This window comes from Balaenoptera acutorostrata, chromosome 6 (assembly GCF_949987535.1).
Source record: "Balaenoptera acutorostrata chromosome 6, mBalAcu1.1, whole genome shotgun sequence".
NCBI lineage: Eukaryota > Metazoa > Chordata > Mammalia > Artiodactyla > Balaenopteridae > Balaenoptera > Balaenoptera acutorostrata.
Window position 1 is genome coordinate 9,330,643 of NC_080069.1, and position 27,230 is coordinate 9,357,872.

A 27,230-nucleotide genomic window follows, 5' to 3' on the forward strand; every position below is an offset into this window, starting at 1 on the left:
TGCAGTGAACACTGGGGTGCATGTGTCTTTTTGAATTATGGTTTTCTCTGGGTGTATGCCCAGTAGTGGGATTGCTAGGTCACATGGTAGTTCTACTTTTAGTTTTTTAGGAACCTCCATACTGTTCTCCATAGTGGCTGTATCAATTTACATTCCCACCAACAGTGCGAGAGGGTTCCCTTTCTTCCACTCCCTCTCCAGCATTTATTGTTTGTAGATTTTGTGATGACGGCCATTCTCACTGGTGTGAGGTGATATCTCAGTGTAGTTTTGATTTGCATTTCTCTAATAATTAGTGATGTTGAGCATCTTTTCTTGTTTTTGTTGGCCATCTGTATGTTTTCTTTGGAGAAATGTCTATTTAAGTCTTCCGCCCATTTTTGGATTGGGTTGTTTGTTTTTCTGATATTGAGCTGCATGAGCTGTTTGTATATTTTGGAGATTAGTCCTTTGTCAGTTGCTTCATTTGCAAATATTTTCTCCCATTCTGAGGGTCGTCTTTTGGTCTTGTTTATGGTTTCCTTTGCTGTGCAAAAGCTTTTAAGTTTAATTAGGTCCCATATGTTTACTTTTGTTTTTATTCTCATTACTCTAGGAGGTGGGTCAAAAAAGATCTTCCTGTGATTTATGTCAATGAGTGTTCTGCCTATGTTTTCCTCTAAGAGTTTTATACTGTCTCACCTTAACACTTAGGTCTTTAATCCATTTTGAGTTTATTTTTGTATATGGTGTTAGGGAGTGTTCTAATTTCATTCTTTTACACGTAGCTGTCCAGTTTTCCCAGCACCATTTATTGAAGAGGCTGTCTTTGCTCCATTCTGGCCAGGTATATTCTGGCCTCCTTTGTCATAGATTAGGTGACCACAGCTGCATGGGTTTATCTCTGGGCTTTCTATCCTGTTCCATTGATCTATATTTTGACTTTGTGTTATTTTTGCCTAACATTTTACTTCTACATATCTTACAACCCTCAAAATACACTTATTATTTTTGCTTTAAGCAGTGGTTTATCTTTTAAAGATATTTAAAACTTTAAATATCTTTATATTTAGTTAACATGTAGTTAACATTTCTAGTACTCTTTATTCCTTGTGGAGATCCAGATTTCCCGATGGCATCATTTTCTTTCTTTCTGTTTGAAGGACTTCCATTAACATTTCCTTCTAGCTTGGGTCTGCTGGTGATGAATTCATCCAGCTTTTGTACATCTGAAAAAATACTTCTGCTTTGTTTTTGAAAGATGTATTCACCAGGCAAAGAATTCTAGTATGACAATTCTTTTTCTTTCAGTACTTAAAGATATTGCTCCACTGTCTCCTAGCTGGCATTGCTGCTGATGAGAAATCTGCCATCTTCGTATCTTTGTTCTTCTGTATGAAATTATCTTTTCTTTCCTGTGGCTGCTTTTAAAATTTTCTGTTTATCACTTATCTTACTGATTTGATTATGATGTGTTGTGATGTTTTTCTTCATGTTTCTTGTGTTTGGTGTTCATTTAGCTTCGTGGATCAGTGGTTTTATAGTCTTTATCAAATTTGGATTTTTTTCTGACATTATTCAATTTTTTAATCTCAGGCATTGTAGTATTCATCTCTTGAAGATGGATTGGGTCTTTTTTATATTTTTTGTCTTTCTACTTCACATGTTCAATCTTCCCTCTAGCTTCTTAAACATACTGAATAGTTTTAATGGCTTTAAAACCTGTGCTAGTGTCATTATCTGCATCAAGTTTATATCATTTTCAATTAATTGATTTTTCTCATTAAAGATAGCATTTTCTTGCTTATTTGCATGCTTGTTGAATGCCAGAAATTGTGAATTTTATCTTGTTGGGTGCTGGATATTTTGTTATTCCTACATATGTATTCATATACTTTGTTCTGAGAGATTAAGTTACTTTGCAAAAATAACATATCCTTTTGATTCTTGCTTTCAAGCATTGTTACTTTGGACCAGAAAAACTTTTAATCTACATTAATTGCCCCACTAATGAGGTAAAGCCTTCAGAAGTACTCTACCTGATGTTCAATGAGTTTTTATATTTTCCATTCTAGGTAATGAGAATGGGCAGTATTCCCAACCCTGTGTGAGCTCTGGGAATTGTTCCCTCTAATTCTTCAAGGTGATTCTTTTTCTGGCCTCAGGTTGTTTAATCACACATATGCTGGTCAGTACTCAGACAATTACTCAAGAGAACCCTTTGCAGATCCCCAGAGAACCCACTCTCTGAGTGTTTCTCTCCTCCCTTCTTCTGTTCTGTGAATTCCACCTTCCTCAACATCCCTGGACTCCCAGTGCCATCTCCTGAACCCATGGAGACTGGGAGACTTGGCCTGGGTTCCTCCTCCTTGCTTTGCAGCCTAGAAACTTTCTCCAGGAAATAAGGTAGGGCATTTGTAGGACTTGTTTGTTTTTCTTATGTCTAATGTGTGAGAACCATTGTTTCATTGTTTATTCTGATTTTTTTAGTTATTTCAAGTGGGAGAGTAAATCCAGTCCCTATTACTCCTTCTTGATCATAAACAGAAGTCTTTGAGCTAAATATTTTCCAAATATCTTCTCACCCTAATTTTAAAAAACCATTTATAGTTAAAATAATGGGTATGGGGACACAGACAGACAGACTGAAAAAATTCCCTTAAGGTTTTTGTGGAGGTTTTGGGTGTATTTTTTGTTTTGTTCTATTCTGTTAACAAATGGGCTCTGTAAATTTATTTCAGTAAAATAATTCAGATTAAAAATTTATATGAACAGCATCTGGATGGTGACAAATTTTTAAATCGCTGTGATTAATCAAAAAAAAATTTTTATCTATTTTTTTACCCTTTTATCTTCATTCTTCTCGATCATTCTGATCCAACAGTGTTCACAGCGCCTTCCCTCCTTAAATGCTTTCCCCTTGGCCTTGTAACACTGTACTCACCTCAGAATTTCACTATTTCTTGACCACTTTATGTCTATTTGCTTTTCCATTTCCCCCCCCCCACCATCCTCCTTACTACAGGTGTTCCTGGGCTCGGTCTCTGTCCGTCGCCCTCCCTTCCATGTGTCCTCCAACGGAAACTTCCTTCTCTATGCTGTGAACTTACAAGTCTGAATTTGTGATTCAAGTTCTCTTCCAGGCATCAGCCATGTAGAGCCACATTCCCGTTAGACGTTTACATATCCAGGCTCCATCGTCCCTGGATTCTCAACTTGACCTCATCTTTCATTGTCTCCCACCATTCTCATCTCTATCCATTGACTGGACCATTCTTCTAGCAACCCAAGCTTTCAATTTTGTAGTAATCCATGTTTCATTTGAGTCTCCTTTATGCCTTAAGCCAGGCAGTCACCTAGCTTTACCTTTGTTTTCTGTAAAATCCTTCAGTAACGTTTTTCTTTCCCTTTCCACAGCCTCCTCCCTGATCTAGAGTCGATACTTCATGGTGTGTGATGATAAAGCTAGTATGAACACCTGGATCTTCTGCAGAGCCCTAATTCAGGGCTGCTTAACAAATGTTTCCTGGCTGTCTCTGGTTGTGTAGGGTGAATAAATGAACTGGTAGTCCCTTGCAATAGTGGGTCATTTCACTACATAATCCTATCATTGTTCCCAGTACTGCAAGCCTAATATTTCACCCTTCTTCCCATGAACAAAGCCTAAGGGCATCATTTTTCAGATTTTCCATTCTCAGAGCAGAGTGAACATCATGCAGAAAGGTGACAGATGCAGAAAGGTGACATAATGCTGCAACTCCCTGCTATGAAACATACTCATTTTCATATTTTTCACACTAGACTTAGAGTTTCGACTTGTTTATTATTCCTTTAAATGTTATGAAAGCCAGTACATTAATCAGTTATTCTGCATATTAATATTCACTGAAGTAAGATGCCTTTGAAAAGTAAAGTGAAGGCAAGTAAAGTAAAATTTCCTTCCAAATAGCCATTGGATTTAGAATAAAAATATGTTCAATTCCTGATTTTTTAATCCAGGCACCCCAGGAAGAGGATGGAGACAAGAGGGTGGAGTAGAAGGACATGAGCTCCGGCACCCCAGGAAATTACATTGAAATTTGCTTCCATGTGATTTTGGTTAAGCATAAACCTCAGTCACTCTTTTGCATACCAGGAGATGATAAAGCATCAGCAAGGGAAAGTGTTAACTAGGTCATTTGAGGGAGGCAAGAGTACCTGGGCTATTTTAAAGAGGGAAGAAAAAGCTAAGAAATTAATTAATATACTAGAAATGAAATTTAAGTGATTTTAAAGACATCGTTGGGCATCTGAACTGTTAAAATAAAAGGATGACTACCAAGGATTCCCTATCAGGGTTTCTTAACTTTGGCACTATTGACATCTTGGCCTGGGTCATTCTTTGTTGTGAGGGGCAGTCCTACGCATTGTTGGATGTGTAGCAGTATCCCTTGATTTTATCCACTGATGCCAGCAGAATCCACCCTGTTGTGACAATCAAAAATATCTCCATACACTGCCAAATGTCCCCTAGGGGGCAAAATTGAGACCCACTGCTGTATATTAATGAACTACATCTTTTGATATCATTGCTTATAAAAGCCTACATATTCAAAGCAGCTAAATGAAGCAACATGTGAAAAGTGAAAGCTCTAGGATATGTGGAAACCAACAGTTATAAAAGAGTATCAGAGGTTTTTGGTATTCATATTTTCATTTGCATCTGCTTATTTCAGTGGTTACCAGTTTGGTTTCACTTTTTACTCCCAAATTTAAGAGATTTGCATTAGAGAACACAATACCTTTTTTTCCCGTTTTTGGTAAAATAGCATTTTAAGCTACACATTGCAAGTCCACAAAGAAGAGAAGAACATAAGCACAAATTAAAATCAACATGCATATAGTCTGAAAGAGAGAAAGTTCTCAATTTTATGGAGAAGGCAAGAAAAGCACCTTTTTTCCTTCTTATTTAATAGCTTGGGCAGGAAAAAAAGAAGCATTAAAGTTGTTATCACAACATGTTTCCTGGTGACTAGAATATCTTACCATATCTCTCAGAAAGCCTCATATCTCTCAAAAATTGGTACAGCCCCATCTCACCATACCACTTAGGCACTGCAATCAGTTTAACAGAGAACAAAGGTAACAGTGGCTTAAACAAGACAGAATTATATTTCTTTTTCACTTTAAGTGAAAGGTACTGAGTTAGGTGATCTAGTGGTGGTCGGGTGGCACATGGTCACCAGGGACTCAGATTTCTTCTTTCTACACAACTATCCTTAGCAGATGGCTCTCATTCTCAAGGACATAAGATGCCTTCTGGTGCTACAACTGTCACATCCAAGTTGTAGATTAGAAAAAGGAAAAATAGAAGGACACTTCTTCCCACTTCTTCTATCTTTAAAGAGACTTCCCAGAAGTTCCAAGCCATACTTTCACTCATATCTCATTGAGTGAAACAAGTCATATGACCACACCTCCATAATTCCCCTCTCCCGGCTCCACTGTGGAGCAGGCCAAGGTCAGGCTACCTGAGGTCACATCCTTGCTCAGCTTCTTCCCCTTCCCTACCCTACTTTCCTCACTCCCTTACAGGTTCTTTCTTTTTCCTCAATAAATCACATGTACTAAATCCCTGTCTCAGGCTCTGCATCTAGGGAAACTAACCTAAGACTTCAAGCTATTCATCTAGTTTTGCTCTCATTCAAGCCACCTTACTGCTCACCTCCAGGGCTATGTTGTTTCTTACATTCCATCACTTTAGTTGTTTAGGTTCCTAGATGAACTCTTATTAGATATGTTTATTAAAGTATTATTAGACGAGTTTATTAAATTGCTATAATGATCTCTTAATGAGATCAAAGTTCTTGTGGTCAGCATCTGGCTTACACATGCCCAAGGGCCACCATTCTCAGAGAAAGACCACTGGCCTATATGCTGAAATGCCGCACTCAGGATGGTACATCTCCACTGTATTTAATTCACTTTGTGAGATTAGCATAAGCAGAGGCTTAGCTGTTATAACTCTGTTTACTAGATTTTGAACACTCCTAATTGCTTCTTCAAAATTTCTCTCAATGAATAATGAAACAACCAATGAATGACTCAGAACTTCAAACATTCCATGGATAAAGAAGATGTAGTACATATGTACAACAGAATACTACTCAGCCATAGAAAAAGAATGAAATAATGCCATTTGCAGCAACATGGATGCACCTAGAGATTATCATACTAAGTGAAGTAAGTCAGAAAGAGAAAGACAAATACCGTATGATATCACTTATATGTGGAATCTAAAATATGACACAAATGAACTTATTTACGAAACAGAAACAGACTCACAGACATAGAGAACAGACTGGTGGTTGCCAAGGGGGAGTGGGGGAGAGATGGATTGGGAGTTTGGGATTAGCAGATGCAAACTATTATATATATGTATAACAATCACTTTGCTGTACACCAGGAACTAACACAGCATTGTAAATCAACTATACATCAATAAAATAAATTTTTTTTAAAAGCAAGAAAAAAAAGAACTTCAAACATTCCAAATACATGAACAGAGTCAGCACCTCTACTCCTTGCTTCTTAAACTGACCCCACCTCCCCAGAGATGGCACAGGAAGACCACCACAGATGAGTGGCACTGGTGGAGTGTTGCTTCAAGGATGACCTCCTGCCTCCTGCTGGAGAATAGGGCCTCCACGGGGGCAAAACATCACAGGGCTCTGAAGTCCTCCAACAGGTAGATGAACCTGCATCCCTCACAGCAACAGCTGGCACCTCTTATTATCACCCATGTGACCCTTCCTCCTGGCACACCCGGACTTTAGCTCAGGTGTCTGAGACAAGTCTTATTAATATGGAATAATCTCACATTACCTGACTGAAAATTAATTCTGTCCATTTTAAATGACATCTCATTTTAAAGTTAAAACACTGAATAACACTTAGAGAAAGGTTGAGCACCTGCCCAGGGCCAGTGCTGGATTTGCAAAGTGTTAACTGCAGTGTTAACCGCAAAGCCATGCTCTTATCCACTACTATCTCAATTTGTAAATTATATGTCACTTAAGCAAAAAAACTGAAGTAGAAAATAGTGAACTATGAAAGATATTACATGGCTCTCTTCTGAAAGAAAGTATTCTGTGTTCCCTACCATTTCCACAATATTATTTCTATTTTTTAATGCAATGCATCTCAAAAGAGATAAAAGAAAATGGCTATATAACAGAGGTGTCAAATATTCACGCTGTACCTAAAAGGAAGGGTTTGAGTTTCAGTAATGAAAAAACATTACTTCTATAATCATAGATAAATTATTTTGAAAAGATGTGGTGATGTCTTCCTAAAAGGCAAAAAAAATTTATCTTAGTATAGTTTTTGCTTTTATGAAAGAGAAATTCTATTTCTGGCCAGCCAAAGGAAATATTTTAAATTATTATATCTTTCTTAGAATGTCTGGGACTCCATACCCACTTATGCTACAAACTCCCAAGTTTGACCAAATAATGAGTCTTGAAATGTTCAAATTATCATCAAAATGTATGAAAACTTTCAAAATATTAAAATTTCTATGTCACTATTTCCTATCCAAATCTTAAAGTTTTGTAGCAATGAGTCAGCCAGAGTACTCCCCTACAGAACATTAGGCATGTAAATGAGATTTATAAGATGTTAACATTTGAATCAGTACCAAGCATGCATAGGCACACATATTCACAAAGTTATTCTTCCATCATGGGCATTGTTCATATTATTAGCAGGAACAGCAATCAATATATTAACCTTTGTAATTTCTAGATCTGATTACAGAAAGATACATAAATGTACAAAAGTTCATAAAACATAAATGCAGTTTATTAAAGTATTTACATTAATGCTATCATACTATATATAATATGTTGCAATATGTAATATTATTATACTTATTATAAAGTGAATGCTCATATAACCACCACTCATGTCAAGAAAGAGAGAATTGTCAGCACCCTTGGAGGCCCTCCATGTGTCCCTACTGATGACAATACCTTCCCTCTCTCCAGTAGTACCCACACCTGATTTTTGTAACAGTAATCACCTATTTTTTTTGAAATATACATCAATGAAGTTATTCTGTGGTTTTAATCTTTCACTTACTGTTATGTTCATGAGATTCTTCTATTTTCTTCATTTTCATTGCTTTGTAATATCCCTTTGTATGAATAGATCATAACTGATTTATCCATTCTACTGCTGATGAACATTACCAGCTTGGGGCCGCTAAGTACATTCCTGACCTGCATTCTGTTATATATGTATAAATTTCTCTTGAGTACATACCTAGAAATAAAATAGTTGGCTTGTTGGCTTAGCATGTCCTCAACTTAACTAGATGTTGAACCATTTCCCAGAGTAGGTGTATTAATTTATAAACCCATATCAATTCATGAGAGTGCTCAGAGCTCTAAATGTTTGCCAATTCGTTCAAGTCTGTTAATGTCAGACTTTTCACTTTTTGTCGGTATGCTTGGTGTGTAATGAAATCTCACTTGATCTTAATTTGCATTTCCTTGATTAATAATGGCATAGAGTACCATTTCATGTTTCCTCACCACTATAAGTCCTTTGTCCATTTTTCTATTCAGTGGTCTGCATTTTTAAAAATTTGCTGGAGATAATTTTAAAATCTGCTTTTTATATATCTTGGAATTAATACTTTGGCAAATATAACCTCCCTATCCTTACATTTTCTTTATGATGTTTTTTGATGAACCGAAGTTGTGATTTTAATATAGTTAAATTTATCAAATAGTTTCCCTTATGGTTAGTGCTTTATGTATCTTGTTTAAGAAATGCTTCTCAAACCCAAGATCATAATGATATTATCTACTTGAAGTTTTGTAGTTTTGTTTTCACATTTAGGTCTGTAATCTACTTGGAATTTACTTTTTTTTTCACTCTTCTTACAGTATTTTAGATTTTCTTTTTAAACTTATTTTTATTGAATAATAGTTGATTTATAATATTATATTAATTTCAGGTGTACAGCATAGTGATTCAATATTTTTTATAGACTATACTTCATTTAAACTACTATATATAAAATATATAACTAATAAGGACCTACTGTGTAGCTCAGGGAACTCTACTCAATTCTCTGTAGTGACCTATAGGGAAAAGAATCTTAAAAAGATTGGATATATGTATATGTATAACTGAATCACTTTGCTGTACACCTGAAACTAACACAACTTTGTAAATCAACTATACTTTAATAAAAAATTTTTAAAAATGAAATATCAACTTTCCAAAGTTAAAAAAAATAAAATTACAAAATAATTACTATATTGCCCTGTACTGTACAATATATCCTTGTTGTTTATTTATTTTATACATAGTAGTTTATACTCTCAATCCCATACCCCTATCTTGCCCCCCTCCTCCCCTCTCCCCACTGGTAAGCACTAGTTTGTTCTCTATATCTGTGAGTCTGTTTTTGTTTTGTTATATACATTTGTTTGTGTTATTTTTTAGATTCCACACATAGGTGGAAACATGGAGTATTTGTCTTTCTCTGTCTGACTTATTTCACTAAGCATAAAATACCCTCTAGGTCCATCTATATTGTTGCAAATGGAAGAATATCATTTTTATGGCTGAGTAATATTCCATTGTATATATATATATATATATATATACCACAACTTCTCTAACCATTCATCTGTTGATGGACACTTGGGTTGCTTCTGTATCTTAGCTATTGTAAATAACATTGCTATGAACACTGGGGTGCATGTATCTTTTTGAGTTAGTGTTTTCATTTTTTTCAGATATACATACAAGAGTGGAATTGCTGGATCATATGGTAGTTCTATTTTTAGTTTTTTGAGGAACTTCCATACTGTTTTCCATAGTGGCTGCACCACTTTACATTCCCATCAACAGTGTACAAGGGTTCCCTTTTCTCCACATCCTAGCCCACATTTATGTGTAGACTTTTTGATGTTAGTCATTCTGACGGGTGTGAGGTGGCACCTCACTGCAGTTTTGATTTGCATTTCTCTAACAATTAGCAATGTTGTGTATCTTTCATGTGCCTGTTAGTTACCTGTATACCTTCTTTGGAAAAATGTCTATTCAGGTCTTCTGCTTATTTTTTAATTGGATTGTTTGTTTATCAATATTGAGTTGTATGAGCTGCTTATATATTTTAGATATTAACCCCTTATCAGTCAAATCATTTGCAAATATTTTCTCCCATTCAGTAGGTTGTCTTTTCATTCTGTTAATGGTTTCCTCTACTGTGCAAAAGCTTTTAAATTTAATTAGGTTCCATTTGTTTATTTTTGCTTTTATTTCTTTTGCCTTAGGAGACAGATCAAAAAAAATTGCTACAATTTATGTCAAAGAGTGTTCTGCCTATGCTCTCTTCTAGGAGTTATATGGTTTCAGGTCTTACATTTAGGTCTTTAATCCATTTTGAGTTTATTTTTGTATGTGTTGTTAGGGAGTGTTCTAATCTCATTGTTCTACATGTAGCTGTCCAGTGTTCCCAGCACCACTTACTGAAGACTGTATTTTCTCCATTCTACATTCTTGCCTCCTTTGTCACAGCTTAATTGACCATAGGTGTGTGGCTTTATTCTGGGCTCTCTATCCTGTTCCATTTATTTATGTGTCTATTTTTGTGCCAGCACCATGCTGCTTTGATTCCTGTAGTTTTGTGTTACAGTCTGAAGTCAGGGACCACGATACCTCCAGGTTTGTTCTTTTTTCTCCAGAGTGCTTGGTCTGGCAATTTGGGGTCTTTTGTGCTTCCATACAAATTTTAAGATTATTTGTTCTAGATCTGTGAAAAATATCATAGGTATTTTGATAGGGATTGCATTTAATCTGTAGATTGCTTTGGGTAGTATGTGCTTTATAATAAATCTTGATATCTGGAAGAACAAATCCTCCCATCCTCTTGTTCTTATGCAAGAGTGTCTCTGCTTTTCTTAAACTTTTGCCTTTCCAAATAAACATCAGAATCAGCTTTAAAGATCCACAAAAATAACACAACAAAAAAACTGCAGCTGAGTTATTTTTATGAGAAGCTTTTAAAATACTGATTCCATTTCTTAATGATTATAGGTCTATTCAGTTTTGTTTTGTTTTTGGCCATGCCACACAGCTTGCAGGATCTTAGTTCCTCAACCAGGAATTGAACACAGGCCACGGCAGTGAAAGCACCGAGTCCTACCCACTGGACTGCCAGGGAATTCCCAGTTTTGTTATATTTTTAAGGACTCTGTCTTATCTAATTATCTAACTTTTCAAATGTATTGACGTAAAGTTGCCTATCTGCAGTGATATCCCATTTTTTCTTCCAAATAATGGGTATTTGTGACCTCATTTTTTCCTTGATCAACTAACCAATGTTTTATCAATTTTATTAGCCATTTTGAAATATCAATTTCTGGCTTCCTTAATCCTCTCTACTACTTTTTTATTTCCTATTCCATTTACTTCTGTTCTTCATTATTTCTTTCTTCCTCATTGTTTGGTTTATGTTGTTGTTGACTTTCTAAGTTCTTGAGATGGATGCTGAGCTCTGTCTTGCACCACCTCTAATGTAAGAATTTAAGGCTCTGTATTTCCTTCTAAGAACGGCTTTAGCCATGCCCTATAAGTTTTGAAGTGTAGTATTTTAATTACCAGTCAGTTCAAAATATTTTCTGATTTCTATTATGGCTTATCTTTGATCCATAAGATAATTAGAAAATTTCTTCTATTCTAACATAAAAGGATTTTCTACATATCTTTTTGCTATTGATTTCCAGCATAATCACATTATGATAAGAGAAACATAATCTCTATGATTTTAGTCCCTCTGCAACATATTGAGACTCTATGGCTTAGTACATTTCCATGTGTGATTAAGAAGGTGTAGGGTACAGTGTTTTATATATGTCCATTAGATCGAGGGCTTTAATTGCATTGGTCACAGTCTCTATATCCTTAATAAGGTCCTTAAGACTCAACTCTTCTGGAATTGGCACACTCCCTAGAGCAAAGGTGTTTTAGTCCCCTGCTTACCAGTCTGGATTCCTGTGTTCCCTTCAATTTTACATGGTAGTTCCTAATCATTTTGTCGGCATTTTGATGTGATGCTTTTAATATGTTTTTATATCTTATCCAACATTTTGAGTTGCTTTTGATGAGAAGTTGATCTGAATAGCCTAGCCTGCCATTTAAGAACCTGGAAATTCTAGTTCCTGCCAATGTTATCAGCTCTGATTTTTTTCTCTTATCTAATTTAATACTCTTTTATGTGAAGTAATGTAATTCTTCTGACTTCATTTCTTCTTATTGATTTTATATTATTTCAGGAATTGATCAGCAAAGTTTAAATGACCTAAACTCTCCTATCTCAAATATGTGGAATTCTTCCTGGCTGAAAGTTTTCAAAAGCCTGTTTGAACTTACTGACCCTAATCACATCTTGCAAAAGAAATTCTTGGATACCTGCCCTTGGTATAGGCTGCCAAAAGATATTAGCATTCCTAACCTCTGCTACCACACTATCCATTACAAATAAATTTTGATTTATAGCGTAAAAAAAAGCCTATTTGAACTTCTTAATCTTGAAAATCCTTAACAGGTTATAAAATTGTAATAGGTGTTACAAGGAGCTTGTTAGGACAGATACTCTTCATTGGATAATGTGCTGCTGTTTCCAGTTACGGTGTGGTTGTGTTTTCTGTTGGCTGATAGCATCTTGTAACAATGTAGGACCACGTACCATACAATGGAAATAACACAAGGTTTGAAATTGAACTCTTAGGTCCAAATCCCAGCTCTGACAATAAAGTACTAACTGGCTCATGGAAAATCACTTCATCTCTCTGGGCCTACCTGTTCATCTGTAAAATGGGTTTAAGACCACCTATTCACGGGTTACTTTAAGGATCAAATGGGATCACATGCACATAAGAACCTAGCATCATGCCCAGCCTAGAGTAAATACCCAGTAGGAGTCTGTCATTGAGTCTGGAGGCACCAAACCCTTAAAGCACTAGAAAGGCAGAGGAAAAATGTTAAATATAAGCTCTATAGTATTATATGAGAGAGGGATTTGAAAGTGCAAATAGCACATTTGCAAATAGCAAAGATACTGTGTACATATATGATAATGTTATGCAAGGAAAAGTACGACTGAAAGAACAATTAATAAAGAAAAATATCAGTTAAATTCTTTGTTTCTTTTTTTTTCCTGTTTCTGAAATTCTTAAAAGAATGAAATCTCTTTCAGAATTCATAATGCTGGGTTTGGGTCTTTTTTGCATTTTGTATGTGTGCAGCTGTTCCTCCACTATAAGTATGCACATCTGCTCATTAGCAATACAATATAATTCCCACTGTCTAATTATTTGCAGATGATAGATTCCTTGTACGTGGGCTAAAAAAAGGATAGTCCTTCAAAACTGGTGACTTATTTTAAAAGACCAACTTAAAAGGGTCAGCACAACGAAGTTCAGATATTAATTTGGCAGTTCAAATATATGAACACCAGCACTTAATTGCCAACTTGACGAGAAACAGAAGGAAAAGAGGATTTTTCTCTCTCCGATTAATATTCCCCGATAGACAGCACCAGGCCCTGGCTTCTCTATGGTGCACCTGGAAAGAGGCTGTGAAGCAAACCTGCTAAAGTTGGAGCGGACCAGCCCCACCGCAGATTCTCTGGGAACCACGCACCTCGAGTGATTCTGCACAGTGAGTGTGGGGCTGTGCTGGGGGGGTGGGGATGTGTGGTCCACGGACACTGAATGGAGAAGAGTCCTTGGGGTCTCTAGTCTCAACCACGGGCTGAGGAACCACATTAATCCCCTACTCTTGGCTCTGAGGGTGAGGCAGCAAGCCAGGGTGTGTGGTCCTAGGGCTCCAGGAGACCAACACCAGAGACAGTGTGGCCCATGGGGACAGCCAGATGAAGCTTCTGAGGGCAACTGGGAGCTCCCCGTGGGAGGGTGGAGGGTGGGTGTGGGAGGGAACGGGATGCTGAGCAGCTGATTGAGGATAAAGGGTGTGAACCAAGCATAGGAAATGATCAAGCGTATTCAAAGCATAAGACGGGGAAAATGAGAGGGAAAAAAATGGAGGAATACTGGGGTTCAAGAGAGAGCAAGGCCAACAGATGGGAGCTGGTGAAATGGCTCTTACACGGGCAGGATGAGGATGGTGGCTATTATAGATGACATGCTTATTCTGTGCCCGGCACTGGGCTCTGCACAACAGACTACATTCCTTCCTACATCTTGACGGACGCTGATGGGAGAGGAACCGTTTTACAGATGGGAAAACTGAGGTTCGTTCATTCATTTGTTCAATGAAAAAATATTTCATATGAAGCTTACTTTCTAGAAGAGGAGACAGTTAATAAACAATAAACAGACAAATCAGTCCACCCTGTGACAAGTGTTAGGAAGAAAAGAGAGAGCAGTGATGGCAAAAGCCGGGAGGAGGGCTGGAGAGCCTCCTTCAGTTAGGGCGGGTCAGCGAAGACTTCTCTGAGGACGTGACTCTTTAAGCTGAAGGAAAGGAAGGAGCCAAACACGCCAACAGCTGTGGGCAGATGGAGCCGTAGGTATGGGCCCAGCAAGGGAGCGCTTGTGTCTTCCAGGAATGGGGTGAATGAAGGCCACGATGCAGACATGCAGTGGGTGAGGGTGTGGAGGGGGAGGGGCGGCAGGGCCTGAGGCCGGAGCAGGAGGCGCCAGTAAGCTGATCCCAGGCCAGGCTGCCACGGTAAAGAGTGTGTATCAGCCCAAAGAAAAGGCAGGAGAGGGACATACTTTTGTTTCGTATTTTTGGCGGATCATTATGGGTACTGGATTGGGAAAGGGGCAAGGCCAGTCAGGAGGCGACTGTGACAGCCAGATGAGAGTAATGAAAGCCACGACCCAGTAGTCAGGCAGAGACAGGGAGAAAGGAGGCGGTGAGTGACATAACCTCCCCAGGCCACATGGCTAGTACGTGGCAGGCCTGGTTAAAGCCATATCCTCTAACCCCAGAGTCCATACTCTTAACAGATTTGATTAAAGCTGTTTTAATTAAGGAAGCATTTTAATTAAGATCTTCAGAGGAGTGAGTGGGAGTTCATCACCAGCTTACAGTTGAAGGCTATTTTAGTAAGGATTAGTTCAGCTGTTGTAAGAAAAAAAAAAAAGAAAAAGAAAAGAAGGCCTAAAATGAACCAAAATAACAATAGCTTAAAGAAGTTCTTGCCTAAAGAGTCCAGCCTGGGATACTGACTCTGGAGCCTTCGATCCTGTAGCTCCTCAGTTACAAGGGTGAGGTCTCCACCCCTGTGGTCTAAGACGGTTCATCACTGCATCCACAAGTAACTTGCGGGAAGGAAGAAAGAAGAGGAGAATGGCCTTTCCTCTAAGTGTACCGAACCCAGAATTTGACACCATCACTGGTACTCATGCTCTGGTAGTCAGAATTCAGACATGTGGCTATACTTAGTCATAAGGAGTCTGGGAAATTTAGTCTTTATTGGTGGTTGCACATCCAGCTAAAATTCCAATCCTTCAGAAGTAGGGGAACTGATATTGGGGTCAGCTCGCAGTCTCAGCCAGAAGGCCTCTGCAGAAAGGCCACCTCTCACCAGAGCAGTTCCCCACCTGCGGTCCCAGCCCCTGGGAAGGCCGGGAGCTACTACTAGAGGGCCACAAATCCAACTGTGCAGCAGGCATGGTCTCGAGGCTGTGGAATGCATTATGCATGTAGGCATTTCCATTTTCCAGAGGTACGTGACACTGTGCTAGTTAATAAAACAGGCATTCAGTTTAAAGTGATCAAATTTGCAGTAGCATTTTCGTATATTTGCTTTAAAAAGGTTACTAAGGGCACAACTATATCACATGGGGGATCCTGAAAAATGTTTATCTTTAGAAGAGGTCCTCCTAGTCAAGAAGCACGGACCCCTCTGGTGTAGGGGAAAGAAAACAGATTTGGGCTTTAGTCAGAGCTGTGTCCAAATATTGCCAACAACATCAAGCAAGACTGTCAGTCTTCTGGAACCTCATTCCTTCTCTTCTGTTAAGCGAAGATAGTGAACCCCAATTCATGAGATTATGGTAAGGGTTAAATGAAATGATAGGTATAAAGCATCTAAGCACTAAGACTGGCCCGTAAGGGCTTGTGGCTTGGCTCAAGGTACAGGGTCTGGGCCCTGCCCCCTCCGGCAGGAAGAGGAGGACCGAAACGATGGAATTCATGCACAGAGCATGCTAGGCACAGGGCTACAGAGCAAGCATGAGAGGCTGGGATCGTACGTGGTTCTTCTGAGCACTGGGTCAGCAGCAAACACGAGGCGGTTTCTGCCCACCAACCTCATCACCATCACCGCCAGCAGTTTCATCACAGAACGAGAACACGGACAATGCTGAAATCTTTCCAACTAGCAGGAAGTACAAAAGAACCTTTGTGGGTAGAAGCCCCACCCTTTAGTATGCAGAGGGTAGATATTTTCCCACAGAAATCAAGGATATAAAAATAACTACATAAAACTGGTGAAGTTGTATTGCTGTGTTGAGAAGAACACAACTACAAAGCAGCCACTTGCATGGTTCTTGATGTTTTCAAGTGATTTTCACATAATTTCATTTCATTCTTATAACAACCCAAGAAGTACGCAGGATAGATATCACTATCCCTTTTTTGTAGATGAGAAAACAGAGTTTCAGACGGAGTAAGTATCTTGGTCAAGGTCGTGAGGTTGGGAAGAGGTCCATCTGGTGCCAGAACCCAAATCTAACTGTCAGGCTCTGCCATGTTGTCTGGAGACCGGGGGAGTTTGGGGACCACATGGTCAGGAAGGAGCCTGGAGGAACTCTATTTGTCCCATGAGTGAGACAAAGCCAGAACAGGACGTATTAGCTTAAACAGTGGTATCTGAATGCTTCGGCAAAAGCAGGGGTTTCGTGGTAAATTCAGAGAAAAGACTATTCCGTTTACTGGCCGGTCATCTGTAAACTTCACCTGAAGCTAATCCATTGAGCAGCCCCCTCTCAGGACGCACTGCCTGTTGGCTGTGGAATCACAGGTCTTGGGCCCCCTACATCGTTAAAAGCCCACACTTTCTGATAGCTCTTACCAGCTCTGCTCTCTTCAAACTGGTGGACCACGGGGATTTCCTCCTTTCCACTGGGACAGATGCCGTGAGAGCTGCTTTAGTACCCTCAAGCAGGGAAGAACGTGCAGGATTTTCTCTGTCTGGTCTACACCGTGAAGATCTGATTTAATTGAAAGGGAACTTAAGCTTCAATCCTTGCTGTTTCTACTATATTAGACCCTTGTCATTAGCAAGAACCCCGCATTTGCTAATACCACTCTAGGATATTGCTTCTCCCAGAAAATGGAGTAAATTATAACTAAAGATTTTTAGTGGCCCCTGCAAATCCTTCATAACTTTATAAACAAGGCAGTAAAGCCTTTCAACGTGCTAATTAAAATACATGTCTCTTGAGGCCTATTGCTGTTGAGAATCGTGTGTGTCCGGGGTGGGCCTATCACCACATCAAAGATCAATGTCATCTCAACTTTTACTTAAGCTTTGTCTTTTTGTTGATAAGTAATTCTGGTACAGGTAAGAGCATTCTTCACGCAGGTGCAGGAATCACTTACTCTTGTTTCTGAAAAGAACCTACAATGGACTATTGCTTCACAGACCAGAGTCTCCACCAAAGCCAACATGCTTCTGTCCTTACAAACGTCCATTTTCTGAGTAAGAGTAATCAGTCTTACACGCCTCTACTTCCCCCACCTGCTCTACTGGGTGCTTTTCTTTTCTGGGCCACTTTTCACTGTGAAATGTGATAAGAGTCACCATGTGACTTCAGGTAGAGAATTAAGAAGTTGTGTTCAGATGGCCAAGTTCACCTGCAGCTCAGCTATCTCCTGCTGCATGCCCATCCTTTAGCAAGTGGACTTCAAATTCTTACCTCAGAAAAATTACATGATTACACGTTTTAGACCTTCAGAGTTCCCTGGAAATATTAAATCCATTGATACCAGACTTCTTATGAACTTATATTTTTGCTTTTAATCTCCCAGCGTTAACCAATACTTGTTTTAATTATTTCAGGTTAACATTTTGGTCTGTGATCTTATACACATTTATGTGAATGCTCATTTGATCTCAGTTTATTGGGATAAAACTATTTTCTTCCTATAGAAATGTACCTTCCCTGTGTGTTAACCAAAATGTTGGATACTGCTGCTTATTCCAGACCACTTAGTGATCTAGCACCACTTAGCAGAATACCTAGCAAAAAGAGCAGACACAAGATAAACATCATTAATGAATGCTTGCCTTTCACAATACTTCAGAAATATTGAAAAGGCATCTGATATGTTCTCAGGCCATATGCCCCAAATCCTAAATCCTAATTCTGAATTACCAAGAAACCTCCAATCAAACCACCAACAGGTCTTGAAGAAACAATTTCTAGTGTCCGCCCCTCGGTGTCTGAGTCAGTGATAAAACCATTCAAATGGCTTTAGACCTGTGATTTATGGAGCCAGATGAACACGGTTAACTAACAGTTACTGAATATAATGATCGAGCATAATTCTCATTGTTTAAATTGAGTAAGTAGATTAGTTAGGGTTTTTGTTGTTGTTGGAAGTAATAGAAAGCCAACAAACTAGCTCAAGTTAAAAAAAGGAAGGGAATACCTAGTAGCTGTCCTAGCTTGAAGAGCTCACAGGCGAGCTCAGAATTGCAGGAGGAGCTGCAGGAATGAGGAGTCCCAGGGCCTCAGAGCCTCCTGAGGGTTTTCTCCTCCCATCTCTCATCTCTCAGCATCTCTGCTCATCTTCCTCCCTCGCTTCTCGGGTGGGCACGTCATTCCCCATACAGAGCACCCACCCCGGCAGCTGCAACAAACTGAGAACATACGACAGTCCCAGGGAAGGACTCTAGCTGGTTCTGCTTGGGTCACATGCCTGTTCTTTGGATCAAACATTGTTGACAATAGGAAAAGATACTGATTGATCAGGCCTGGATCATATGATCACTCCATTGGCCCTATTTCCAGAAGGGTCCTAGGAAACCCTACAAGGCAGAAAAAGATTGTTACCGTGGCCCATTACACTGAACTATCTAAAAAAGTAATTCTAATAATAATGCGGGAAGATCAGAAATCTTGTGATTTAATATGTGTGACTGTATATATTACATGAAGCACTACTCTAAGCAGAAACAAATATACACACGGGTAGAAAAACTCTCCTCCTACATGTATAATTTGTCCAAAATATCAGTGTAAAAAATAGGTCACTCGACATTCCAGTCCCATTGTCTGTGACCCCCATCATTCCATCATTACCAACTTCATCTTCTGACTCATAGAATTGAAACTGGAGTTGAACCAGATGACCTCTAAAGTCTCTTCCAGTCTATGAGCCTATGAACACCCTGTTAGAAAAAAACAATACCTCTGGAAGAACACCGCATCAACCTATTACATTATTGGACAGTGTTATGGGCTAAAGGGTATCCCACCTCTCCCCACGCTTCACATGTTGAAGCCCTAACCTCCAATACTTCAGAGTGTAACTTCGTTTGGAGATAGGGCCTTTAAAGATTAAGATTAAATGAAGTAATTTGGGTGGGCCCTAATCCAGTTTGACTGGTGTTCTTATACAAAGAGGAGATCAGGACACAGACACACACAGAGGGAAGACTGTATGAGGAAAAGACAGCCATCGACAAGCCAAGATGAAACCAACCCTGCCAATGCTTTCAACTCAGACTCCCAGCCTCCAGGACTCTGAGAAAATGAATTTCTGTTGTTTAAGCCACCCAGTCTGTGATACCTTATGATGGCAGCCTTAGCAAATTAATACAGATAGTAAACCAAGAATTTCAAAGAGGACTGAGGCAAAGTTGAGACAAATCTGATCCCCGGGATGGGGAGAACAAGAGGTTCTCCTAAAGTTTTTTGAAGGTGGAATTCCCCTGAGATTCAGGGGCCAGAACTAGCGACCTAATAACTGAGGTGTACCAGTAAAGATGTGGTAAAACGGGTAAGACATTAAGAGAAGTGAGGAGGGAGAAGTGGATGACAGACTTCACCCTCTTTGAAATTTTGCGGGGGCCAAGCATAAGGTGGTTGTATCGGGACATGGCATTACGGGTGGCCAGGCCAAGGCCACATACCCAGCCTTGTGGGCCTGCGGGGAGCCTGTCTCCTCCATGACTTCAGGCTTGCCTGGGCTCCTGATAGGTGTCTCCACTTAGAACTTTGGAGCCCTCAGCATCCTGCCTGACCCTCGGCTTTGAGAGCCAAGAGGCTGAATGGCTGCTCTATCTGGACCAAAGGCTTCCCGGCATGAGGTCCTGGCCGTCACTACCCTTATTTACGATGCTCACCAGTTTCCCTTGGAGCCATGCGTGTCTAAGCCATTAGGCTTGCCGTTCTCATATGATGTGACAGTCCAGTAGTCCATACGGGGTGGCATCAGAACCTTCCGATGACAGTACTCTTGCCCTACCAGTTCTCTACCTCCCCTGCCCCATATGTCACTGCTCCCCCACCAGGGACTCATCCCATGTCAACCAGACTTCACTGTCATGGAGAGCCTGCTCCTGGCCTCCTTCGCGGCCTTTACCCACCCTGCTGGATGTACCTGGATCCTGGACCTGCCTGACCCTGGCTCGTTGATCATTTTGCTGTTCTTGCCTTAGCTCTGACCTTTGCCCTCTGGCAAACCACCCTGGCATTAGGTGGAACCAGAACTCAGGACTCACCAACCTATGCTGCTGGGGTCTTGGTAAGGTCCCACCCCAAAGCACAATGCACATTTGGAAAAACACATCCATTCATCAGGAAATAGCCAACATGGCGTACCCACTCCCCCAAAATCTGACACCAAAGGGAAAATATTTCCGTTAAATAGACCGATTGCTAAATGAAAATCACATCGAATATACAGGACTTTTCAGTTCATAAGCCTCATAATATCAGATCATCACACTGGCAAAGCAGTGCTTGTAAGGCTGTTAAGATGAAATCTGGAAATTACTCCATTATTGAATATTACAATGATATTTGCCAACATGAGATTTTTGCTTGTGTGTGCATTCAAATAAAATTCCTGACCACCATTGTTTACAGCCCAAATATATTAATATCTCCATATAATAAATTCCAAAGAAGACAAATGAAATATTTAAATAACCCAAGCATTGTAGAACCACTGAATACTGCATTTTACCTTTATGTTCTCTCTTTTTTTTAAAATCACCCACAGACATTTAAAAGAAAAAAAAAAAAGGCTGATAATGTCAAAAGATGAGAAAGGCTAAATAAATTCAGGGAAATAAAGGAACCATAAATCAGGAAAACTTTGGAGCTGCTAGAAAGACACTTTAATTTTGTAGACAAAAGACTGCATTAAGGAGGAATAATGCAATAATCAAAGGTGAACGAATCTCTATTGTCTGGTGTCTTTCTCTGTGGGAATTTTCCCACCCCTGACAGCTGTAAAGGGGGGAGGGGCGCAGACAGTGGCTGTGCCTTTATTCTCTCGCCCTCTTTCTCCCCAGCCCCTCCCCTTCTCCGTCAATAAATGTCTGCAATCATATTCTTGAGCTCCTGTGTGATTTCAAGGTTCATCTCTTCCATGCAGCTCAAACACTAATTATCCCAGCTGTAATTAGTAAGATAATTAAATACTGGCTCACTCATCTACCTTGGGTCGGGTCATGATTCTCCCAGAAGACCTTGAGCAGCTCCTCAAAGCTGATGCGTTCTGGCTGGTATACCACTCGGACTACTTCTGCGTGGCCAGTTCTGCCTTGAAAGAAACAGAACGTACAACCCAAATTTACTGACAACATCAATTTATGACAAGTTATTTGTTTCCAAAAAACCACTAGACAAAGGCTGAAATTCTTCCCTCTGAAGGCAGGCTGGGAGCACAATTGTACTTTAATGCTTTCATCCTAAGTCTCTGTCGCTGGTTCTTTTTCCATAAAAGCACGCGGTTGTCCTCGAGCAAGTTTCCTGAGGATGATGATTTCTCTTCATTGTGCTCTAATTTTGTTTTAATTCCATGAGAAAATAAACTCGGGTTTTCATTTTTCTAATCTCACTCTTACAAAGCCTTATGGATCCAACCTGACATGGTGCTAGAGATTTGAAACTCTGCAAAGGGGAACGAGCCAATTTATTTTTATCACCCCCCCTTGTCTGTGCGTAGTAAGCTCAGCTGCACTACAGAGGGCGATGGTGCCGGATAGAGAAACCCAAGGAAAAAACAGGCTTAACTCGTTCACGTTAGATAAATTCGTTAACAGAGAGACATGTCTGCTGTGCTGTTAACACTGAGGCGAGGGTCAGGTTCATACACCCAGCAGGACGGTAAGTGTTTTCTCAGCCTAATTCGTCTCTGTGGTAAACAACTACTGTAGCAAAAGCCTCTCTGCGGCCCCCGCTGTTAGCACACTCCCTTCTCAAAGGTGGTCCCCCAGGTTCTAAGGGTCAGGGAAGCGGGTACTTGCAGTACCACTTGTACCTGTGGAATTCATGCCCTCTCTTATTTTACGGTGTTAGAACACGGTAAATAATAGACCCCTCCATACTAACATCACCTCTATGTTTAAATTTGTTTTCCATCTCTTTCAGTCACCTTGTGTGTAGTAAAGAATTTAGCCTTGCCCAAACAGGTAGCTGGCCTCTGCCTTGGCTCTGGTAGGTAATCTAGGTCATACCTGATAGGAGTGTCCTAATTTAGAGAGGCCACGCCTATGCTCTTAGGGTGGGGCTAGCCACACTGAATCTCAGGGTAGGGCTGTCAACAGTCCTAGGGTAGAGGCTGCCATGTCGGAAAGACCAGCCATGTGACTGAGGGTGGAGGCTTTGGGTAACACAGTATCGGTTGACCGAGAGCCTGAGTTCAACCATGTGGACAATCAATCAATCATACCTATGTAATGAAGGCCCAATTAAAAATTCTGGACACCAAAGCTTGGGAGAGCTTCCTGGTTGGCAATACTCTGCATATCGTCACACATGGAGGCCAGGAGGGTAACATATCCTGACTGCATGGGAGATGACACAGAGGCTTTGCACTGGAACCCTTCCAGACTCCGCCTATGTGACGCTTCCTTTAGCTGATTTTGATCTGTATCCTTTTCCTGTAATCAGCTGTAACTGTGAGGACAACAGCTCTCGACTTGCGTGGGTCCTTCTAACAAATTATCAGACCTCCCAGTGGTCTGGGGAATTCTTTGAACTTGCATCTTAGTTTGCAAAAGTGTTTTCCCCTATGTTGGTAATCTCACCTTAATTCTTACAACCCTCCAATTGTACACGCAGGGAAAGTAGAAATCCCCATTTTACAAACTGGCAAACAGGTACATATATGTTAGATTTTCCCAAGGTCATATAGCTAGCAAATTTCTGGACCATAACCTGAAAAAACACCTTCTGACTTCTTGTCCAGGGTTCTGTCCAATATATCAAAGCGAAGAGAGCAAAGGGAACATGAATCCAGAAAAGGAGAGAGATCTACTTATTATCTTTAGTCTTCCTTAGCAGTTAAAATTTCTGATTGTAGAAATGATGATTTGCAAACAATATGAAGCTTAAAAAATGTGCAGAAATATAGAAAAGAAAATAAAAATCACCCATACGCTTACCACATAAGTACTATCAATACTTGTTACGCACTTCTTTCTAGATACGTACGAGATACATACACACACAAAACACACACAAACTCGCACCGTGACACACAATTTGTTTTATTGTAATCACTGCATCATGCTTTTTCCACTTACTAGCATATCGTGAGTGTTTTCCCATATCACTGAAATTTTTAGGAAATACCATTTATAATGACTATATAACACTCCAAAGATGGCCGTACTATTACTTATTCAATCATTCCCTGTCATTGGGCATTTGTATTGAATCCTATTTTTATCTATGAATGTAAATATTTTTTCTACATTTTGAGGCTGCCTCTAGCCTTAGTTATATAAGGGAATTTTCTAAATCAATGTTTATGAACATTTTAAAGATACTTGATACCTTGTGCTAAACTGCTCTTCATTAAAGTTGACCCAATTTTCTCTCCCCATTGGCAGCATATCTGAGGGTCAGCCTCAGTCACCATCACAATGTTGTTAATCCCTACCAAATTTTTAGATGGAAGATAGTATCCTATCATTTTATTTTTAATGAATTTAATTATTAGTGAGGTAAAAAATGTCATGCTTATTAATAATTTTAATTTTTTATTTTCTCTAATTTTTGTTATGTCTTCTTTATATTGGGTTATTAATATTTTATTCTTAATTGGTCAGCCTACATAATTTTAATTCAAATACTATAGTCATGTAAGTTAACATCTAAACAGATTTTTATGCTAATAGGTATGAAAAGAATGATAAGGGAATTATGGGAAGAAGATTCATTAAGTATAATAACCATGTTATTGCAAAACCATTTTTGATCTACTTTAAAATCTTATAATTTTGTGTTCTGAAATGTTTAGATGAATGATTTAACTACATAACTAGTAAGACTGTCTGAATATTAAAAATGGCAACAATGTGTTACAAACATGACAAAAAAACATTTGATAAGAAAAGCATTGAAACCACACTAGAAATATAGGCAAAAGATGTAAACAGGCAATACACATTGGAAAAAATAAATGTAGATCCAGGCATGAAAAGTTCTCAACATTTTCAGTGATCAAATAAAAGCAAACAAATGTATATTAAACATTAAAACACCATCTCTTACTCACTTCATTTTGTAAAACTGCTTAAAATTGTGCCCAGTGCTGATGAGGACACTGTGAGGCTGGCGCCCTTACTTGGGTGGTGACACTGAAAACGACAGCACCCTTCTGAAACCCCATGGGCATAAGAAGCAAGAGCCCCAAAGACTAAGATTAATTCACCTTGATTAAGTGACCCAGGAAATCCACCTCAAAGATATAAACCCCAAATAATAGAAAAGACATACACAGATACGAAAATTCCTTCCATCATTGCTACAATGGTGGAGTACTATAAGAAATCCAAAAGGCAAACAAAAAAGAAGCAAATTATGGTACAGCCACATGATGAGATATCACACAACCATTAGTTATAATCCCAAACCCTAGTAAAAGCTGCTGCTAGTTACTGAACACTGATAATATGGCAGGCACTTTATCTACTGGGTGTTCTTCAATGCTCATTAATTTTTTTTCCCAATTTTTCTCTACTGAGGTAAAATACACACAACATAAAACTTACCAGCTTAACTACTTTTAAGTGTACAATTCAGTGGCATTAAGTACAGTCACATCATTGTACTACCATCACCATCTTCCATCTCCAGAACTTTTTTTAATCTTGCAAAATTGAAACTTCATACCCACTAAACACTAACTGCCCAATTTTACCTTCCCCCAGCCCCAGGTGACTGCCAATCTACTTCTGTCTCTGTGAATTTGACTCCTCTAGGTACCTCATGTCAGTGGAATCATATTGTATTTGTCCTGTTGTGACTGGCTTATTTCATCAGCAGAATGTCCTCAAGATTCACCCACGTTGAAGCACGTGTCAGAATTTCCTTCTTTTTTAAGGCTGAATAACATTCCATTGTTTGCATGTGCCCCATTTGGTTTATCCATTTATCTGTCAATGGACACTTGGGCTGCTTCCACCTTTTGGCTATTGTGAATAAAGCTGCTATGAACATGGGCACACAGATGTTGCTCACAACAATTTTACAACAGGGATGCCATCCCCATTTTACAGGTGAGGAAACCAAGGCCTCTCCACAAGTTTTTTCACATAACATCCCACAGCCGGTAAGCAGCAGCGACCAGGTTTCAACTGGAGGTGCAAGGTCTGTCTCGTTCTATGACCCCAAGCTGGGTTCCTGAATGTAGACACCCGAAGTCATCAAGTGACAGCAAAATGTCACACAGGCAGTGGCCCAGATGAGAAAACACAGCTGTGGAGGTAACTGACATCCAGGCTGTCAAGACTATTTTCCAGGATTAGGCTCTTCTTTCATGGTTGCAGTATGGGGTCAGGAAAGATTTCCACTCACCAGCAAACACTTTTAGACATAATCTGCGCACTGACATTATTTGTGGAGAGGTTTAAAGAGGTTTGGTTGTTTAAAAGAAACTACTACCATTAAAATTCAGGATCCATCTGCATTGACAAACAGTGTGGAGAAGCCCTTGTCAAACTCACCTTTAAGTTTCTTTATTTTATTTCTCCAAAGCACAAGAGCCTGTATAAAAATACACAGTGCAAATGATCAGAAGGATTAAGGGGCCAGGAACCACTTAGAGAAATGCCCGCACCTCCAGGAACTCACCCATGTGTTAGGCTAATTTGATTCCCAAGACCAATCTGCAAATAGTTTCTGGTGCTTCCAAAGATAAAAGGCTATATCTTAAAAATACTTTGAGCTGTTTCTTCACATAACGTCGTGCAAATAGCATGATAGATGTGATGTGCAAATGTGCTTGTTAACAGTTCACAGCAGTGTTATAGGTGCTTTAACACTGTCATTCAAAAATACCCTGAAAGGAAAAACGCAAAGGATGAATGTCTTCTCTGAGCATTTCCCCCGTGTCACTTTATCTCATGACCCCAGAGGGAGGTGAAGGAACACAGAGGGGTAGGCTATGGTCAGTCATTCCTTACAAGGCAAAACATCCCAGAAGACACACATGGCAGTGTTCTGGGGGCAGAAAAATCACACACCTAGAGTCAGCTAGAGCTTTGTGGAAGCCAAGTCATCCGCAGAACCAGGTGTTTTTAAAGAGAACCCCAAGACAAATCAGCCAATTCTTTAAGTCCTGTGTGACAGCGTTCCATCCATCCCATGGGGAAAATGCGATCTTCAACTCTTCCAGGTCAGCATGATTAGTTTTTACTACCGGTGGGCTGGGGAGGAGAAGAGAAACTAGGGAGGTGGCCTACCCAGCAGATGAGACCGGAAAAGAGGCCAGGAGCTGGTGAGACAGGAAGGCAGGGAGACGATAGCAGGGGGCAGTGTTGTGCTCTGGTGAGAAGCACATACTCGAGCCAGGCTGCCTGGGCTGTGCTCTGGCTCTGCTACTTGGCAGCTGAGTGACCTGGGCAGGGCCAGGGAGGGAGGAAAACGCTGGTTCAAATCACAGCTCCTTGGCTATGAGCCATGCCTTACCTAGGGGTCCCACACCCACTATCAAAGGCCCTTTATCTACTTTACCACTTGATG

At 39.7% G+C, this 27,230-nt stretch overlaps 1 protein-coding gene across 15 annotated transcripts in view; it reads right to left on the minus strand.

The window, feature by feature from the left end:
• MSRA (methionine sulfoxide reductase A) overlaps positions 1-27,230 on the minus strand; it is a 390,059-nt gene that overhangs the window by 113,343 nt on the left and 249,486 nt on the right. For all 15 annotated transcript variants that reach the window (XR_452004.3, XM_007192695.3, XM_007192694.2 and 12 more), the window contains one exon: positions 21,694-21,798. Coding sequence is in view for 14 of the 15 variants with exons in the window: in XM_007192695.3 (XP_007192757.2) it covers positions 21,694-21,798 (105 nt within the window). In the remaining variant the exon portion in view is untranslated. The remainder of the gene's footprint in view (positions 1-21,693; positions 21,799-27,230) is intronic.